General features: G+C 51.2%; 1 protein-coding gene across 8 annotated transcripts in view; it reads left to right on the plus strand.

The window, feature by feature from the left end:
* The window catches only part of SLC37A1 (solute carrier family 37 member 1), a 68,478-nt gene that overhangs the window by 23,010 nt on the left and 26,234 nt on the right, over positions 1-19,234 (plus strand). For 7 of the 8 annotated variants that reach the window (XR_008998591.1, XM_057504926.1, XM_057504936.1 and 4 more), the window contains 6 exons: positions 1,788-1,869; positions 8,643-8,775; positions 9,395-9,473; positions 12,779-12,914; positions 14,428-14,504; positions 15,345-15,511. Coding sequence is in view for 7 of the 8 variants with exons in the window: in XM_057504926.1 (XP_057360909.1) it covers positions 1,788-1,869; positions 8,643-8,775; positions 9,395-9,473; positions 12,779-12,914; positions 14,428-14,504; positions 15,345-15,511 (674 nt within the window). In the remaining variant the exon portion in view is untranslated. Of the gene's footprint in view, positions 1-1,787; positions 1,870-8,642; positions 8,776-9,394; positions 9,474-12,778; positions 12,915-14,427; positions 14,505-14,607; positions 15,043-15,344; positions 15,512-18,636; positions 18,805-19,234 lie in introns of those variants that run through there. The other variant, XM_057504940.1, reaches the window with a different exon arrangement.

Raw genomic sequence — 19,234 nt, forward strand, 5'->3', positions numbered from 1 at the left:
AGGAAGTTGCAGGGTGTGTACGTAACCTCCCATAGTGCCCCACAAGTTCCTTATTACTTAGGGGGGAAAGTGCAGCTTCCTAAGGGTCAAGCTGGCAGACAGTGCATGCCTTAACCAAGTGATCAGTGCTAGATCACCAACATCACATCCCTCCTTTAAGATGCTCCAAAAAGGACTCCCATCAGGGCTGTGTGTGGATTTCATTGTTTCTGAATTAAAGCTATCTCTGGACTAGTATCTATGCCAAATCACACTGCTCAGTAACTCTCATCTAAAGCATTTATGTATTCCTTAGTTGCATATGATTGAGAAATAACACTCTCATGAGGAAACATATTCTGCCTTGAGTCTCTTAGCTTGGAGTGTTGTGCTGTTCTTTGGGGACATGTGATATTCAAGAACGTTCCTAAGGGAGCTTCGGAGGAGCACACCTCTCCTGTGCTGTCACTGCGAGATACACTTTTTTTCTGTTAGAAATGGATTAACCCAGACACTTTTTCTTAGCTTTACTCAGCACCTGACAGTTGGTTAGGTGTTTTCCTTTCCCTAAGGCACAGGTGTTCTGGAGGTTGTAGGTTTAAGTCCACAGTACCAACCCTTTTTTTTCCCACCTAGAATAGCATCTTTTTAAAATCTGGAAATATTAATTTGACCCCTACCTGTGGTGGCCAGAGAAGCAGGGGCCCCTAGGATTCTTCGTATTTGCTGGAGGCTGCCTTTGAGTAAATCCCACCAGTGATAATGAGTGGTAATGTGGCCCTGGTGCTGGTGTCACATGGGCTTCCTGGGAGGCGGAGCACCTGCCTTGCTGTGTTCTGTGTCCTGTGCCCCTGCTGGGGCACCTGCAATTCTAGCTGCCTCGCAGTTTGAAAGTCATTGGCCTTTTGGGGCCAGAAACACGACAGGGTCTTCAAGATTGGGAGCTGGGCCTCATGGCTGGAACTGAACTTACTATTCGGTTCTATATGGAAGTGGAACACCTTGAGGAAGATGCACCTTTGGGAAGGGCACTCTCCCCAGGTTGGCAGGGTTCTCAGAGAAGCTGTCCCACAGATTCAGGTCCTTACCTGACTACCTGGCAGGAGCCCTTGGTCTTCATCTCCTGCCAAATACTTTTTCCTCCTGACCTGTTCTTCCCCTCACTTTTCTAGGGAGTGCTTGGCCTTGGACTGGGAATGGCCTTTTGCCTTCTTATTAAAGCCTTGTCTTTTCTTTAGTCTCCTATACATGTCCCCACTGACTCTGGAATTGCTTCTCTCATACACCAAAAACAGCAGCAGGCCCTGGGCCAATATCTGTCATGCCATCGGCCCTGTTCCTAGCTTGTCAGCATCACTGTATTTCCCTCATTGAGGTCAGTGAGATATTTATACTTCTGCCTTGCTTGTGTCCTTCTAAAAGTTGCACAGAAGATAAAAAGTAAAAAATAAATATGATCTTAAAAGCCCAGGAGAGCAGGCTTACAAGAAACTTGAAGTTAATTTTGTTGCAAACAAAATAATCATTCCTTCTTGTCTGCTTTGTAAACTCCTATGTTAATCTTCTGCATCCTCAATTTTTCTGTAATTGCAGTTAATTTTTTAATGAATGTTTAAATAGTTCCAATTTGAACAGAGCAAAAGTGGCAAATTTGTTTAATGTAAGGTTGTTGCTGTAATAGGATTAATAATTGACGTAGGACTAAATGAATAAAATACACATGAGAAGGTATAAAAGCACAGTGCACCAGATTCATGGGGTGTCTGGCCTTATCTCCTGCCATCTCCCACCTCTGCTTTGCGTTGCAGGTACAGAGCCTTCATTCTCGTTCTGACATTTTTGCTGTATGCAAGTTTCCACCTTTCTCGAAAGCCTATCAGCATAGTTAAGGTAAGAAACCATGAAAAGCACTCAGTTCTGCGTCCTGCCTGAATCTATTGAGAGCTCATGACTTTAAAGGCCGGGGGTTGGGAGGGAGTGTAGGAGGAGCACCGAAAATGGCGACAATGGCATGTTTGGAAGCAAGTCATTTTGCTGTTTTGGTTTTGTTTCTTTCCTGAAATTAAAATACTTTAAAATGTTCTCCAGGTTTATAACTTTCGAGGTAGTATGCTTTCAGTTGTATTAGTTGGCACTTTCAGGATTCTAAAGCTTAGTTAAATATTTATTCTACCTTGTGTGATATTTCCCTCCAATGCATCCAATCCTAAATTGTCCCTGACACGACGTCTGTCATTACAGCTCCATCCCAAGCCCAGCTGCGGCAGGTTCCCCGTAACACTAGGCACAGAGGTTCTGTTCCAGGGATGACTGGACAGGAAAGTGTCAAGCAGGCATTTAACTAGACTTTGAGGAAAGACAATTAAAGGTGACAAGCCTGTGTAACAACCTATTAGCTGAGGGAGGGCAGGTCATTTTCTTACACTCCTAGGAATGTGCCATTTGCCTGTAAACCATTAGCAGGCGTGATTCTCACTCTGTTATAGAGGGAACAGGAGACCGTAGGTGCCAGAGAGAGCTCGGTATGGCCCACTGCCCCCCACCACACACACTTCCTCCTCGCTGGGACACTGGTGCAGGACTGTGCTGCTGATCTTCACCGCGTGCGTCCCCCGCTCCCCTGGGCGCTGTGCAGCCGCTCCTGGTCTCCAGGCCAGCCCTGCGCTCCCCACCTACCCAGAGGATGCTGTCAGACAGCATCATCCACTCAAAGGATTCCAAAACCCCTCCTGACCCCAAATAAGCAGGAATTTTCTGTGCCTTTCAAGTCACTGGCAAAATATTCCCACTGTTTTGATATATCAGGTTTTAAGAACTATGGAAATGTTTGCAGACCTTTAAAAATGTGGTTTTCACAAAAGAGAGAAGGATGGAACAGGAGATGGTGGGCCTTGATCCACTCGAGCAATGACTCTGAAACCCGCACCAGGGAGCAGCCCCCACTGTTTCCTGGCTCCCTAGTTAGGGAAGTGCTCTACAACTCAAGAAAAAGGCAAGTTAGGAGAAGGGAGAGACCACTGGGGCCTGGTGAGCCCTGGGGAGTGGACGGGGCAGAGTCAGGGGGCCTCCTTCAGGATTGCTCTTGGAGGGTGCACTTGCGTTGTGGAGGATGGCGTTCACTGTGATGAAGCCACCAGCCTGCTGGTGGGGGGGTCTGTGCTGGGACAGGGGCAGCATGGGGAGGTAGGGCTGGCCATCTGCACCGGGACAGGGCACTTGGGTTCCAGCTGATGGTCCCTGTTTAGCCAGGAAGGGACATACATTGTTCTGGGTTACCCTCCCAGCTTCCCTGTTGGGGGCTTAGGGTTCACTGGTCAGGAGGGGCCATGGTCAGCTCATCATTAGGTATCTCAAGGTAATAGTCACTGCGGCTTATCGAGCACCGTGGCACAACAGGGTGCACACACTCGCCATTTAGCAGCTTCCTCATAGCCATCCTGTGAGGGCTCCACGGCCCCTGCTCTCAGCCTTCGTGCCAGGTGATCTATTTAGGTGCCTGAGCACATTCCCAGCAGCACAGCCAGGTTTTCTGACTTAGCATCTGAGTTGTTCCTGGACACTCAACCCGTGGGTGTGCGTGCCTTCTAAGCTGATGAGGCCATCCCACTACCGTGGTAGTTGAGATTTGATAATGCCTGACAGAGCTTTCTCATGCTTTAGCACACCTTGTAGTAATGATTCTGTTGATCCAAGGGACAGTTTTGAATTACCTGCAGTCTATGTGTCCTAGCCTATTATAAGCAAAACAAAATTATTACCTAGAATTGATCGCCAGGGATTATGAATCATAATGTCATTTATAGAACATGACATATTATGTCATGTCAGGTTTAGGTCACTCTGTTTAGACTTACCTTTAATCACTGCTGATACATTTTATTTCCCTTTGACATTAATATAACAAAAAGGAAAAAAGTGATGATGAGGAAAACGGGACTGGAGGGGGTGGGGTTGCGAGCACAGCCGGCACCTGCTGACCCAGCTCTGGCCCAGCCACAGCCTGAGGTGGGGGACAGGTGGGGCCTGCACCAGGCCAGCTGGGCTCCCAGGCTAGGCCAGAGTAAACACCTGGGAGCGGGTTCTCAGGGGGAGCTTGAGCTGCAGGGAGCCCTGTGGCTCCCCGGGGAATGGTGGCATTGATTGGTCTGAGTGAGTGCCCTGCCATCTCTGCACATACAGGACCCATGAGGGGGAAGCTGTGAAGTCCTGGGTGACAGGCGGAGAATAAAGCCCAAAGTTGGCAGTGCATCCCATGGATTTGGGTGGGAATCTTGCTATCTGGAAAGTTCCAATGTTCCCAGGATTAATATTTAAATAGAATGCAATTCCAGTGAAAACCTCAGTGGTATCTTTTTTAATTGAATAAAACAATCTTAGGGTTTATATGAACTAATATCCAAGAATTAATTACCAAGGAAAGTGAAAAGGATAACATTTTTAAGCCACTGTAATCAGATTATTATGGTATGGTATAGAATAGGAATAGGAAGAATAGAGAATTTTATAGTAGGATAGAATAGGAAATATAGTTTGGTAGAGATTATGGGAGAAGTATAGTTTATTTAATAAATGGTATTGGGAAGACTAGTCATTCATCTAGAAAAAAATTAATACCTATCTTACAAAGAGCAGATGGATACATTGAAGATTTAAATATAAAAAATAAAGTGTAAAAATCCAAGAACAAAATTATGTTCATCTTGGGGATGTGAAGTTAAGAAAAAGGAATGATGGAGAGGATGAAGAGGCAGTTCACAGACAAGGGGTGTGACTTTCCAGGGACTGTATGAACTTGCTAGTATTCACAAGTACAAATCACAGTAACAGTAGATCACTTTATACCCACCAAGTGGCAAAACATTAAGAGAGTAGTAGCCCTTGTTGCTGGTGGTGATGGGGGAGGAGAAGGGCTGGGGGGACTGCCAGGGATGGCGATGGAAGTGTGAGGTGTTAGCAGCCGTTTGGAGGAAAGCATTCTGGTAACACCTCTTACAATAGTAAGATACACCTTCAGTCTTGCTTCTGGGAATCTCACCCATAAAAATAAAAGCACCAGCACTTAGGAGTCTGCATAAGCGTCTTTATGGTAGCACTGCTTGCAATAAAAAAAAGGGAAAAGAGAAAACACAAACCCTGGATATTATGTGAAGCTAATCAGCAGATGAAAGAGTGAATAAATTATGTAACATCCTTATCTTACTTAATATGTGCAACTACTTAATTAATTAGAACTAAACCAGTTGACTTGGAATGGTTTCCAAAAGGTATTTTGAGTAAGAATAAGGTGTACATAAGTCTCTGTCGAATGATTCCATTCTTTAAAAATAAACCAAAAGGCTCCCTGTACATTTCTGTTCACCCTTGTGAGTGTCACCTGTCCCTTTGCTCACCTCGTGCATGGGGGCATGCATGCGTGTGCCTGTGTGTGACTGGTGTGCTTTCACATGGCACTCGTGATCCCCCAAGGAGACGTAGCCATGTTCAGGCAGTTTGTCAGTGGTGCTCAACTTGTCTGCTCTTCCTGCTTTGAGCATTGTCTCAATCTACTTATGCTGCTGTAACAAAATACCCAGACCGGGGGGCTTATCAGCAGCAGTTCTGAAGGCCTTAAGCCCCAGATCAGGATGCCAGCATGGTCGGTGTCTGGAGAAGCCCACCTTCCAGCGGGCAGGTGGCTGCCTCTTGTGCCCTCACGCGGTGGAATGGGCAAGGGAGCTTTCTGGGGTCCCTCTTACAAGGGCATCAATCACCTCAGCTTCCAAAGACAGCGCCTCCCCCTACCAACACCATGGGAGCTGGGTTTCAGCCCGTGACTGGGGGCAGAACAAACACCGAGACCACAGCAGGCACCTCGACCTGCACCTCTCTTCCGGGGGTCCTTCCAGGGCAGGGCCTTACACAGGGAGTGTGAAGGACTAGTTAAAGGAAACGGACTCACCCGACCTGATGAACCAGAGCAAGTTCACTAACTACATCCACCCCATGTAGATTATCACACGCTTAGGCACACGCACCCTGAACTCACCCCCAGTCATCCGAAGGTGGAGTGAAACGGCAGAGCCCCTCTCCTCCTGTGGGGTGGTGAGGCCCGAGGCTGGGCTCTCACTCTCCGCCCTTCTCCCCGGGGCCTCTCCGCGTCGCCTGCGTGCCTTCCAGGCTCCAGCTTGTGCCTCCTGTCGCGGAGGCTGAGGAGTATGGCTGCAGGCCCAGGGCCGGGCAGGGCTGCGAACCGCGGAGGCACCCAGCGCGCGTGTTTGGAATGAGTGAGTGGATGGAAGTAGAGTTGCTCCGTGTGAAGTTGCTCAAGTTCATAGTTTAAAGGATAGAGTCTTCATTAAATGGGCCTTCTTTCACTAATTTCATTCATGTGGAAATTACTTTGCCCCCATGAATATGTCTCTGCCTTGGCAGCTGCGTGGGGTATGCAAGTGGAGGACTTAAGCAGGCCCAGCCTTTTCTGGCAGCGGCCGTAGCTGCCTGCTGACCTTGAAAACGATGCCCTTTTGCTGCCCACTTTCGGGAGCGGGCTAGGGTTGGACAGGGACTTTGTAGGCAGGAGGTTACATGCGGACACCCAGATCCCAGTTGTCCCTGCCCCTCCGCCCACGTGCACCTTGCTTCATGACTTCGTGCTTTTCTGTGACCTTCCACGGTGTGGTCCTGCCTTCCCCCACCCACCACCTTCCAATTTCTCTGGAGTTTTGCTCTCATTACATTGTTGCTGTTCCACTGCGTGTTCACAGACGTTTTAACAATTGTGAGGACCATGTACCTGGAGCATTCCATCTGCTCTTCCTCCTTCAGCATTTCATACACATTCCTCGGTGGCCACATAGTCTGTGGATTGATGAACTTGTAATAACTGCCTGTTGTAACATGTTGGTTAATTTCATATGCTATCTGTTGAAAGATGCTTGCAAAAAATTTGCAAAGGACTAGCTCCCCTCCAAATGATTTTATACCATGGACAGAATAAGTTCGCCTGGTGAGTTTTTCTCTGATCAGTTCATCTTGATTTAATTATTCCTTAATTTTCCTTCAAACAAGAGGTTTTGGAAATAAAACTCATTGAAATGTTAAGATAGAGCAGTATTGTTGAAAACGTGGTTAAATATCCTCAGAACCCTTTGTGCCGGAGTAATATTAAATCTTGTATTGCCTTTGCTGCAGCCTGTCGGTGGGGGACGGGGGGATTGAAGATTGCATCTCCAATATGAAGGAGGAGGGCTGGGGGGCTCTGAATGAGTTCGGGAGTAAGTGGAGGCAGGAGGAGTCTACAGGAGGGACCGTGCTCACAGCCCCTTCCAGGGCTAGGGGCCCGGAGAGGAGCTCCCTGCACACAGCTTGTCCTCCCAGCAGCGCTGGACAGGCTGGGGTGTTCCGGCCTTGTAACGGGTACCAGGGAGCTCACGTGCCCCAGCTGAGGGCTGGAGCCAGCTCGGCGGCACCGGGGTCCCAGCGGAGAGCCTGTGTCCCTGACCAGGATGCTAGGCCACCTCCCATCTATCATCACCCAAAACAAAATCTTTTCTGCGTATTTAAGGGTCCAAAGGAATCCTCTGGGACCCTCTCTATTTCCCGCAGACAGCTCCTCCCAGGGGATGTTCACTGTTGAGAGAGGGTGTGACATCCCATCTGGGGTATTGTCCGCAGCGTTCCTTGTCCCCTGCTTCCCTGCCGAGGGAACTCACAGGTTCCCTTGCAGCCTGGGAGGTCCTCTCCCACCCTCCCTGGAGCTTCCGTAGTGAAATGTTTAGTGTTTCGCTAAGGCTGTGAAGTCCAGGGTCTGGCCCAGTTGGCGTTCACAGGATGCATCAGGGAAAGGCAGTCAGCGGCACTGAGCCCAGAATGGCTGTCAGTGAGGAGTGGTAGCCCTGCCATAGGTGACCCCGGATCTGCTCGCTCAGGCTCCTGCCCTCCAGTCAGCAAGCTCCCAGCCACGCTCCCCACCAAACTGGCCCCTCTCCACACCTCTCAGTGCTCCTGGCCCCTGCTCTGCATGCTGTGTCTTGGACAGCTGGGTGGGCTGGTAGCCTTCTTCCTGGCTGCCTCTCTTTTATTGGGGTGTCATTTGCACGTCGTAAAGCACACAGATCTAAGCAACTAGCCTGGCAAATATTTACACGCTCACACAGGAAATCTCCACCTGCATTTGGGTCCGGCCCCTTCCCAGCTCCCAGGAGGCTCCCTGGGCCCCTCCTGCCTCATTACTGTCCTTGGGGTAACTGCGGTTCTCACCAATGTCACCGTTCTGGAATTGTTTGCTGTCCTGTGCCGGGCTTGTTGTGTGAGGTTCCTCCTCGTGGTGGCGTCGACTGGGGACTTGTTCCCTGGTGTTGCCGCGCAGCACTCAACAGTGTGACTCTAGGAAGGTGAATCCATCCTGCTATGGGCAGCCAGCGCTCAGCACACAGATGCTCTGAGCAGGGGTCTTGGGGCCTCTGCAAGCTTGTGTTGGCTGTGTATGCCCAGGGGTGGGGCCGCTGGAGAGCCCGAGAAACCTTCCACCCTTAGGCAGACTGCCCAGGGGGCCTCATTCCCCATGCAACTCGGTCACCAGGGAAGGCTTTTAAAAGAGGGGCGGCTATTCCCTCACTGCCCCGCTGGGCTGTACCTGACTGTACTTCCTCTCTCTGGCCCCTGGCCTCCCTGTGGGTGCCCAGGGTGAGCTCCACAGGTACTGTGCTGCTTTGGATGAGAGGGACATCGAATTCCATGGCCAGAGCCAGCCAGCTGGTGCCACCCCCCACCCCCTGCTCCCAGGCAACACCACCGATTGCGGCTGGGCCCCGTTTGGTGAGTTCCCCATCAGCCCCCTGGCGTCTCCTCGAGCCAAGACCACTGGCAGGCCCAGCTTCCAGCCCTGGCCCTGCCGGTTGAGCAGCAGTGTGACATTCTTCAGTGAACCGGCCCCCCTGTGGCCGTGCCCCTCCTCGTGCATCCTCCCCCTCTGCCGGTTCCCACGTGCCTGCATGCACAGGGGTTTCCTCCTGAGAGAAGCTTCTCTTAGTGGGGAAATCTGCCGGGATTGTCTGCGTTTTGTATTGATCAGAGCTGGCAGTTAGGACCTGCCAAGTAAACAGGTGGAAGGAGAGAAATCCCAGAGGCGGGTGGGGCTGAAGCAAAGCCAGTTAAACATGTGGAACAAGATGTATAAACCACCACTGTGAATAATGGGGGTCTTATCTAATCCAAACAATGTTTATTCTGTGGTTATTTGAAAACGTGGCAACTTTATTTCCCTTTGCCAAGCAAGACGTGCTGCCCTATTTTGTTTCAAAACCACCCTCTCGCCTGAGGCGCTGCCCAGATGCACAGGGCAGCTGTGTGTATTTTACTGCCCACCCGGAAACATAAACTGATAGTGAAATCTAAATACTCCTCACCTTTTCCTGTTGATCTTCAACCTGTACAGATCGGGATAACTACCAGCAGCTGCTCGGAGCCCTGGATTACTCCTTCCTGTGTGCGTACGCTGTCGGCATGTACCTGAGGTAGGTCTGGTTCCGTGCAGGTGTCTCGTGTGCTGCGTGCTCAGGGCTGCATGCGGGGGCTCTGCCCAGAGACCCGGATGCACAGCATGCATGTCATGCTATGTGGCCGGACCATTAAGCAGCATGGTTAGGTGCCCTGGATGTCCTGCTGACTGGGGCAGACCATCTGCGGACAACTGTCCTGGCCCCAGGGTCCAGCGGTTACTGTGCACCCTGCCAGGATGGGACGTGGGCACTTAGGAACAGGGTGCTGGCTGCCCTGTGGTGCTCAGCAGGGTGTTCCCTCTCTTGTGGTTTCAGGGGCCTCCATCTACTTACATGTCCCAACTCATGGATGCCTCCTAGCGTCGGGGTGGGTTTCACAGTGTGTGCTGGGCATGTCCGCCTGGATGCCCCACTTAGCCCAGTTGGAGCAGCTCTCCTGAGCACACTGAGGCCAAGTGCATGGTGGCCAGGGCTGTGGCCCCCAGACACACCAATGGGATGTGGATCCCAGCACCAGCACTCACCTGTGTGGCTTCGGACAAGTTGCCACAGCACCTTGGGCCTCAGTTTCCCCTTTGCAAAATGGGGGAAATAGCTCTTAACTCATAGGCATGTAGGAGGATCAGATGAGCAAATCCAGGGGGAGCGCCCCAAGGTGCCTGGCATGGGGTGTGCCCCCGCGTCTGTTACATGTGATCATTCACCATGCAAAATAGACCTGGAAGGCTGGTGCATGTCACGTGGGTAGCAGGGCATGTGACTGGCCATTGAAACCTGGTATTATGCAGTGCAGCCAGGTTTTAAAAAACAAAGCATTGGAGGGACTAAGGCCTTTAGCCCAATAAGCTTTTGTTCAGAGACTGAGAGACCTTGAGAGTTTTGAGAATCTTGGGGATCCATGTAAATGTTTGGCTGCTTTCCTGAGACCACCCAGAGTGCCCCTCCCCAGCTGAGGGCCCTTCCGCTCTGTCTGCTGATGGAGCGGATGCCCCCTATTGTATTTCCATGTTTGCCTAGCAGTGCAGAGCTTGTCCCAGGGAACAAATGAACAAGTGAATGAAAGATGATGGATATGGAAGCCTAAAGCATGTGGTGCACAACAGCACATGAGCCCAATGGAAGGGAAGTCCAGTGTAAGCCTCAGGCTTCCTAGGGCATGGGTCACAACCAGGCCACCAGCCATATTCCATCTTGAGGCCACACGTTTGAATTCTAAAGACTGCGGTCTCCCAGGGACACCACTCATCTGTAGCACAAAGGAACCAAAGGCTGGAGGGTGCTCTTTCTTACTAGAAGACAGTATTCAAATATGGTTCTTAGCTGGGAGTGATTTTGTCCCCTAAGAATCATTTAGCAATACCTAGAGACAGATTTGGTTTTCATAGCTGGAGAAGGGGGCGCTACAGGCATCTACTAGGCAGAGGCCAGGGTGCTAATAAGCATGCCACAGTGCATAGGCAGCCCCTCTCCACAAAGAATTACTGGACCCAAGATGCCAGGAGTGCTGAGGTTAAGAAACCTGGTTTAAATAAAGTGGGTTTATTGTTGCTTATTTGTTGGCAAATACAATTTTTCATGCAGCTCGCCAGTTAGGGTCATTAGGAAATTCTAATGTGGCACCCACGGTAGCCTCATGACTATTATGAGAAGTGCACTGCTGCTTGTGTTGCCTTTTGGTGACATCGTGGCCCGTGGCTAGTAGTGAGATCTACCAGGTGACTCAGATATGGGGGCACCTTCATTAGCCCAGGTCACTCCTGGTGGATTCAGTCGATGCAGCGTGGCCTTTAGTTCCTGTATGAGCATGGTATGTGCGGAATGGTGTCCATTCCATTTTAGAACTCCCCTTTAAAAACTTTAAGCAGAGACCGACTTGGGCTTGATATTGTATGGAAAGACCAGAGGATGTTTGCAAGTCCTTGCCGATGGCACTAGCTCTCAGGAGGCCCGCCTGACTCCGCCACTTGTTCTGTGTCCCTGGGCAGATCAGCCAGCACCTCCTCGCCCCCAGAACATGTTTCCTCTTCTCTGAAGTGAACAGGTTGAAACAGGTGACTCGTTTACTCTTGAGCTTGTGTGTGACCAGTTTCTACTCAGTTTAAAATTTAAACTGAATATTGTGTATAATTATAAGTTATTTCTCTGCTCTCTTGTTTCAGAGGTCATGTGCATGATATGAGGTAGATCTTTTTTATTTGGTAAATTCAAAAGGAAACGTTCTCTGGTGTGATGCTTCTTAAGATGAAAGACTAGAATTGCGGAGATAGCTCGGGAGTGCTGTTCATGGGCAGGCAGATGTCATTCTTCATCATATTTTGTATTTAATCTGACTCCTAAATCATAATGTAGAAGAAAATGAGACCCATAGAGTCTTTGATGATTGCAGCGGCTCAGAATTATTCTGTTTTCCTATTCGGTGATTATTCTGTTTTCCTATTCACTAGTAAGTCACAATGCCAAGCTGCTGTTCCACAGTGTCTTTACCCACAAGGCAGTGAAGGATGTATTTCGTATGACATTAGTGGTGTGGTGTGCTAGTGGTAAAAGCCTGTGAAGTGTATGCCCTAGAATGGAAGCAGAGAACCTCTCGTCCTCACCAGCCCCATAGAGTCATTTTACTGCATCCCCGTCATCCGCGAGGCACTCAGCACGCACTGATCAGCCTCACGGGAGCACCCAGACAGCTCTGGGAGGGGATTCTCCAGAGAGGTGTGCTCTTCGCTGAGTCGCATTGCTGTTCAAAAGGAGCACAGAGCCTCTATTCCCGTGTTTCAAATCTCACTTAGAATCTTCTGTCTGTGAAATAGATCACGGTGGTAGATCACAGAGGGGCTAGTGGCAGGGCCTGTCCAGCCAGCGTTTAATGCAGGTGACTTAATGACAGCTGGAGGGCCTGGAGACTTGCTCAAGGTCACAAGGGATCCCTTTTCACAGCATGACATTTGACAGTTGAAATTTAAAAATACTATGTATATTTACTAGCTATTGTTTATGTAAAAGTAACTTGTCCTATGACTTAGCAGAACAAGTTTTTTTAAATTGACAGCTATCACCTGCAAGTCATAGTGTTCGAGGTCTATTATTTGATAGTTAGTGACTTATACTAGAAATAAAATCTCAAGAGAGGTTGCCAGTTGCCAATTTCTGATTGATAAATGCTCCATTGAGAAATAGTCATGATTAAATCTTCCTGGAAATTGTAGTGCTTTTAAAAGCTCAGAGAACATCATGGAAACATCCGGAAAGAAATAACTGGGTTATTTACATTATGGGTGTGTTTGTTTTCTCACATTTGTCTTCCTTCTTTTCTCCATCCTCAGTGGCATACTAGGCGAGCGCCTGCCCATCCGGTGTTACCTAACCTGTGGGATGCTGGCCAGTGGTGCCTTCACCGCTCTGTTTGGATTAGGGTATTTCTACAATATCCACAGTTTTGGGTTCTATGTGGTAACTCAGGTAAGGTCTGGGTCATGGCTCACCACGTAGGGTTCCAGGATGAGCTGGGCGGGGTGTTTCAGTTAGGGTCACTCCCCCTGCCAAGAGAGATAGTGACAGATGACGGGAGGGGCACTAAACCATGTCCTGTCTGATGGCAGGGTGGGCACTGCTGCGGACGTTCCCTCCTGTTTTTTGCATTGAAATTCCAGCAACTGTGAGGTTTTCCTTAGTTTCAGGGGCTGCCTCTTAAGGAATCCTATTTGTCAGTACCCCAGCAGGGGATTGAAGCACAAAGCCCCGAACTCCTTCTGCCTCCATCTAGATGAGCTGGAGGCATTCTGTTGGGTGACAGACTCGCGCACGCAGGGCGTGGAGGGATGCGGGGTGCGGCAGGGACTGGAGGAAGGCGGGCTCAGCTGGTGGCAGGAGGTGGTGGGAGGGGGTCAGTGGGGAGGAAGGCGGGGGCCCAGTGGTGCGTGGAGGGGCGTTAAGGCGCAGGCGGGCTGGGGCTTGGCCCTTCCTGCTGGGCCCTGTCCTCCCGGAAACTCTTGGCTCTGCCCCTCCCAACAGCCGTGTGGGCAAATATTGACTAGAAATGGAAAATTATGTACAGTGCTGACACCCAGCATCTGAGATTGGCCAAGTAGCCTGGGGGATGTTATAAAGTCATCACAGCAAGTTGTATGGAGCTGGCTTTTTAAAAGTTGACCCTAGGATGTGAAAAGTTTGGCTGTTTTAATTACAAAAGTGATTCACACTTTACAGTAATACGGAAGGGGAAGGAGGGGGAAAGCACACTTGCGGAGTCCCGACGTGTCCCTGGAGGGGAGGCCAGGCCTGTGGCTTCCGGACAGTCTCCCGGAGAGCTGGTCATGCCGCGGGGTTGAAGGCCCCAGACTGGACCCTGTTCCCTGTCTCCTCTGAGGTTGCCCCGGATGCTCCCAACACTAAAGCAAACCTGTCCCACATGCTCCCTAATCCCCTCTCAAATGTGAGCTCGGGGAGCTCTGGGAAAGCAGACGCACGCCCTCCCCAGGTGCTGGGTCACAGTTATGCGCCTTCAGAGCACCTCTGGCAACAGTGCCTGCTTCCTGGTATAAAAAGTGAGAACATGCCATCTACAAGCCACATTGAAGGTACAACCACAGTTCTATTAAAAAGAGTGAAATTTTTCTCTCTTTCTGTGGTTTTAGATTTGGAAGAGACTGGAAAGCCTGGCCCCAAGCTATTAACCATAGTTAATCTAGCAAGAGATTTTTTTTTCTTTTCTCTACTTGTTCTAGAATTTTCACAATAGGCATGTGTTACCTTTGCCATAAAGTACACGCACACATGTACTCTGTAAAGCACATCACACATATTTGGCTGCTGAGGCTCACATCAAATAGAGTTTTGCCCCCTTCTTTTTGTGAGAGTCCAGGCTGTGCCCCAAACTTCAAAAGAACAGAGAACCGTAAGCTTTGTGAGCCGTGCCTGGAGACGAGCACGGGCACGGCTCGACTTGTGCTCAGTCCTCTTCCCGCTTTTGCAGGTCATGAATGGACTGGTGCAGACCACCGGCTGGCCCAGCGTCGTCACCTGCCTCGGCAACTGGTTTGGAAAAGGAAGGTGAGGGAAGGGGACCCTGTTTGCAGTAGCATTTATTTTTTAAGAGATTCTACTGAGAACAAGACCACGTTGGTTTTAGTTTTTCTTTAGTTGTACTGTGGAAAAACACGTGGCTCATCTACACTATGAAATAGGATGATTGAAGCCTCTGGAACCTGAGGTTCTGAAATTCAGATGGGCCTCTGTTGTGGGGGTGCCGCCCAGTTGTGGGCGAGCAGAGTCTGTGCCATTCTGCACAGCTGGCCAGCAGCATTGGCCTCACCTTCCTCGGGAACCTGGCAGAAATGCAGAGTTCAGGGCCCCACCCCCGGCCTTTTGAGGTGGCAGCCGCATTTCACAGGCCTCCCGGGCACATGGAAGTGCGGCGGGTCCAGGTCACCCAGCAGCAGTCCCGACTGCACTGCTCGGCTGGCTGGCTCATGGTGCAACCAGGGCTCCGGCCAGGAAGCACAGGAGATGAACAAGATGGAGAGAGGAGAACAAGGACCGGCTCTGGAGCCCAGCCAGAGCCCCTCCTTCATCTGGCAGCTTTGGCAGGGTGACTTCTGTTTAGGGGCTGTTCATCAGATGATCATGCTTAGATGGCAGAAGCACAAGTTTGAGTTTGAGGTCTTCCAAGAATTTCAGCAGAAGGCCTCCAACCTCTCTCAGTCAGAATGAATCAGCCCGAGGTGCAGTGCACGCACAGTGCTGACTGTGGTCCTGTGCTGGCAGGACCAGCATTTGTGTTGCCTCTTTATTTCCCTGCTGGCTCTTTGACATGGCAGGCCCTGTGTGCTGCACAGACCAGCCCACTTGAGCTTCTCCACCTCATCTGTCATCTTGTGTCTTGTGCTGCAGGCGAGGTTTGATCATGGGGGTCTGGAATTCGCACACCTCCGTGGGCAACATTTTGGGGTCCTTGATTGCTGGCTACTGGGTGTCCACGTGCTGGGGCCTGTCCTTCGTTGTGCCTGGAGTCATCGTGGCAGCCATGGGGATGCTGTGCTTTCTCTTCCTCATTGAACGTAAGTACCTGTGGCCTTGGAGATGCCCCTGGGTGCACTTTGGGGGCCAAGCTGTAGAGAACGTGCTGCTGCTCTTAGTCATGAAGCCTGCACTGCCCCAGCTGCCCTGCCAGGGAGACCTCCTTCCCCAGGTGTGGACTTCCCCAGTTAGCTGTTTATCTCCTCGTCTTGAAGGATATTCTGCTGTTCCCTGGTTTCTGGAGTAACTGATATTAAAATTAAAGTTCCCCACCTCCATCGCCAGGCACGTGGTTTCCCATGTTCGGAAGGCTCATCTCCCAGAGGCTGGCCCCACGGCTCCCCAGGGGCAGCACCCAGCCCCTGTGGCTGCACCTGCTCACCCTGGTCTTGCTGCCTCCAACTGATATGTATCTTGCCAGCTTGTTCACTTTCTGATTAGATACATTTTAGACAATATTACAAACCATGACATGATCTAAGCCTAGTGTCTTAATTAGGTGAAGATTGTTCAGAAAACCAAATTCTTTGTTCCATTCCAGACTTAATACCAAACTTTTGAGTGTGAAATGAACTTTAGCACAGAGCTCTGGTAGGACAAGGATTTGTAGCTGGCGCTGCTGTAGCTGTTTCACATCAGGGTGTTCTGACCCACAAGCTAGTCCCATGGGTTACGCTTGGCATTTGCTTCTTTGATGTGGCTTAAAGGAGAATCAGTCGTATGGTGCTATACAGCTCCTGCTGTTAGCTGCGGGTAGGTATGCTCAGGGCTCACATCGCTCCATCCATGCTGGGCATTAATTGTAGCTTCAGCTTCACATCTGGAGCCACTGGCCCCCCCACCCAAGAAGCTAAGGCATATTCTATGCAGTTTCTCACTTGTTTTCCTCACTGCTAACCTAACCTTCTAATTTTTAAAATAGCCAAGCCGATGTGAGGCTTGGAGGCCAGCTTGTCTGTCAGCGAGAATCAAAGTCAGGTTTGGAGGAGGGTGCAGACCCGCCCGCTGGCCTGGGCACAAAGGGTCGGGCTGCGGCACCTCCCATTCCTCCAGTGTCTCCAGGGCTGAGGACGCTTTTAGCATCTCAGAGTGGCCAGACAAGTGCATTATTAAGCAGATGGTGGGTACTTTGACCCCCTTTCCAACCTGCCAACCTGTGACGTTTGTAGCTTGAGTGTCACAAGAGCTCGGGAAAAAGTCATTTGTGTCACCTGGTTTCCTCCAGACTGGCTCCCTACCACCTGGAGCTCTGGCACCTGTGCTCTGTGGGTGTTTGTTACAATCACCTGGAGAACAGTGCACTTCCTCGTGACTGGAGTGGGGCATGCTGGGGGTCTTCTGCCCAAGGCATAGAGTCCAGGTGGCTTTTACCCTCTCCCTTGACTGACAAAGGGTTGGTTCTGGAGGGAGGGGGAGAACTGCGGTGGGGAGCAGAGTGTGGCAGCAGACAGGCGCTGGCTTGCTGGCCTGGCTGAGGATCTTGGCACTGTACCCATTCGGCTCAGTGACCCTGGGCAGGGACTTGTCCTCCCCCATTACCCCCTAGGCCAGGCAAGTCTGAGAGGGTCTGCACCAAGGGCTGTGCCCACTTCTGTCAGTGCCTCCCTCTTATTCCAGGCTGCACCTGCCAGCTCCCCTCTCAGGGTCCTGTGCTAACCCCTCCCTGGCCCACTTATACAGAAATGCAGTTCTCAGCTCCCACCAGGCTTGCCAGCCTGGAAGCCAGTAGACCACGCCCGGACGGTTTTCCCGCTGCAGGCACCGGAGACCCAGGTGCACTCTCAGACCCAGGCCTGCGCCTCCTGCTTCTCGGGTTCTCCTGAGCCCTGGAGGGAAAGGCGACAAGCTGGCACCAGTGGGGACCCCTGGGCACCATGGGCAGGGGCGGGGTGTGGGGGGCTGCAGCCCGGCCCCAGGGGCACCCTCCACTCCTTTCTGCCTAACATGATCCTCCCGGTGTTGACGGTTTTCTTTCCTCCTGTCTAGCCAGTAGCCATCACTGCTAAGTATAGTCAAGGTGATACGAGATCCTCACTTGAGCTCCATGGGACCACCAAGAATTTCATCTCGCTGCGCCTCCTGCCTGCCCATCCCGCCCTGGGCCTCCAGCTGCCTTCTGTGGTTTTGGGGCACAGGCATCTCGATGCACTCTGGTCCCGCCCCCAAGCCGTGGAGTCGTCCTGGCTCCTGTCACTCTGTCACCCGCTCCTAGTTCTCGCCTCTGCATTGCTGGGCACCCCTTCACGTGGCTCATGTGTCCCGGCTGAAGGAAGTGCCCTGGTCGATCAGTTGCCCTTAACAAGCCGGCCTGGCTACTCCCTGTCTCCTCTCCTTGCTTCCCTAAGGCTGGTCCCCAGGGCTTGGCCCGTTCGGCCCGTGGACACCTACTGGGCTTGGCGTTTCCCTGCCTTCCTGCAGAAGGAAGCTTCTGAGCCCTGTTCGCGCTTCTTCCACCCGGTGTTGGCTGTGCCTCTGAGGTCACATCTCCCCCTGTGTCAAAGTCTGAGGTTGACCTTGTTGTTTGTGTGGAATTAGACATCTCTCAAGGCTTCTTAGGAATTAGCAGCACACACTCTGGGGCCGTTCCTCCCGTGTCATAATTAGGACACTTTGATGGGAGGGAAGGGGGAGGCTACCATATGTCAAGTCTTCCTGTGTTCTGAGCCCTGAGCCAGGCTCGGTGCTTATATTATTCCATGGATTTCAGGGAAAAGACCTGAGGCTTAGGGCACCAGCAGCCTGCCCAACAGCACACATTAAGTGGTGAAGCTGGGGTGTGACTGCCCGCCAGCTCACCGTTCAGACTTGCTCATACTCGGGCCATGGAAGCTTTAAGGGTTATGTTCTTGTGGATTCAATTAAACTTTTTTCCATTTCGATTATTTTAAATAACCAAACTTTGTCAGTTATAAATGCTGTCTTCTCTTAGATGTACTATGCACTTGAAAGGCATTTTCCTACAATAGGAGTTTAGGGTCTAAAGTCAATGTTTCTCAAACCCAGGTTCCCTGGGACCCTGGGAGTTGAAAGGTTATTCTTGGGGGCTGTGGGGACTCTTCTTTAAAAAGTGTCTGAGAAACACCATGTACCCATGCCTTTTCAGCCACCGTCATTCCATTATCTGAGTCCACCCTGTGCCTAACCACAGCCCACGTGTTTTTGCCAGAGCATACACTCCAGTCCTGCCCTGGCACCTGTGGGAGACAGCTGCATGCAAATGGTGCACTCCTGGGCTCCAGGCCCTTCTCTTTCCTGCCTTGGGCCCTGGAGCCTGCAGTGAGGCTCCCACAGGAACCAAGAAAGGTTGATGGGGCTCAAGGCCCCTGTTACTCTGGTATGTAGGCCAGACTCCCATGTCTGCTCTTTGCCTTTGGTAGCAGGGTCCCTAATCTCTCTGCAGCTGTGGTCTGCAGGGGCTTCTCTGTGTATACAGCTTCGACAGGGACTCTCACATGCTCGCCAGTGTACCGGACCTCCGAGACTTCCCTATGCGGGCAGCCCCTCCACCAGCCTCACGGGAGGAGACAGCTCTGTAGGCCTGACCTCTGCACGCACTGGGACTCCAGGCACCCAAAGGCCCTGTGTCCGCAAGTGTCTGTTAGCAGAGAGAAGCCAGTCTGCGGCTCCGAATCCCCTTTCTCCTCCTCCTCACGCAGGCCACAGTCGGGCTCTGTGAATGAGGCCCCTCCTCGTGACTGAGATGTCACCATCAGCCTGGGTCCTCTATAGACACAGGGCATGTTGTCTAAAGGGGCTACTTGCTG

This window comes from Manis pentadactyla, chromosome 1 (genome assembly GCF_030020395.1).
Source record: "Manis pentadactyla isolate mManPen7 chromosome 1, mManPen7.hap1, whole genome shotgun sequence".
Lineage (NCBI taxonomy): Eukaryota > Metazoa > Chordata > Mammalia > Pholidota > Manidae > Manis > Manis pentadactyla.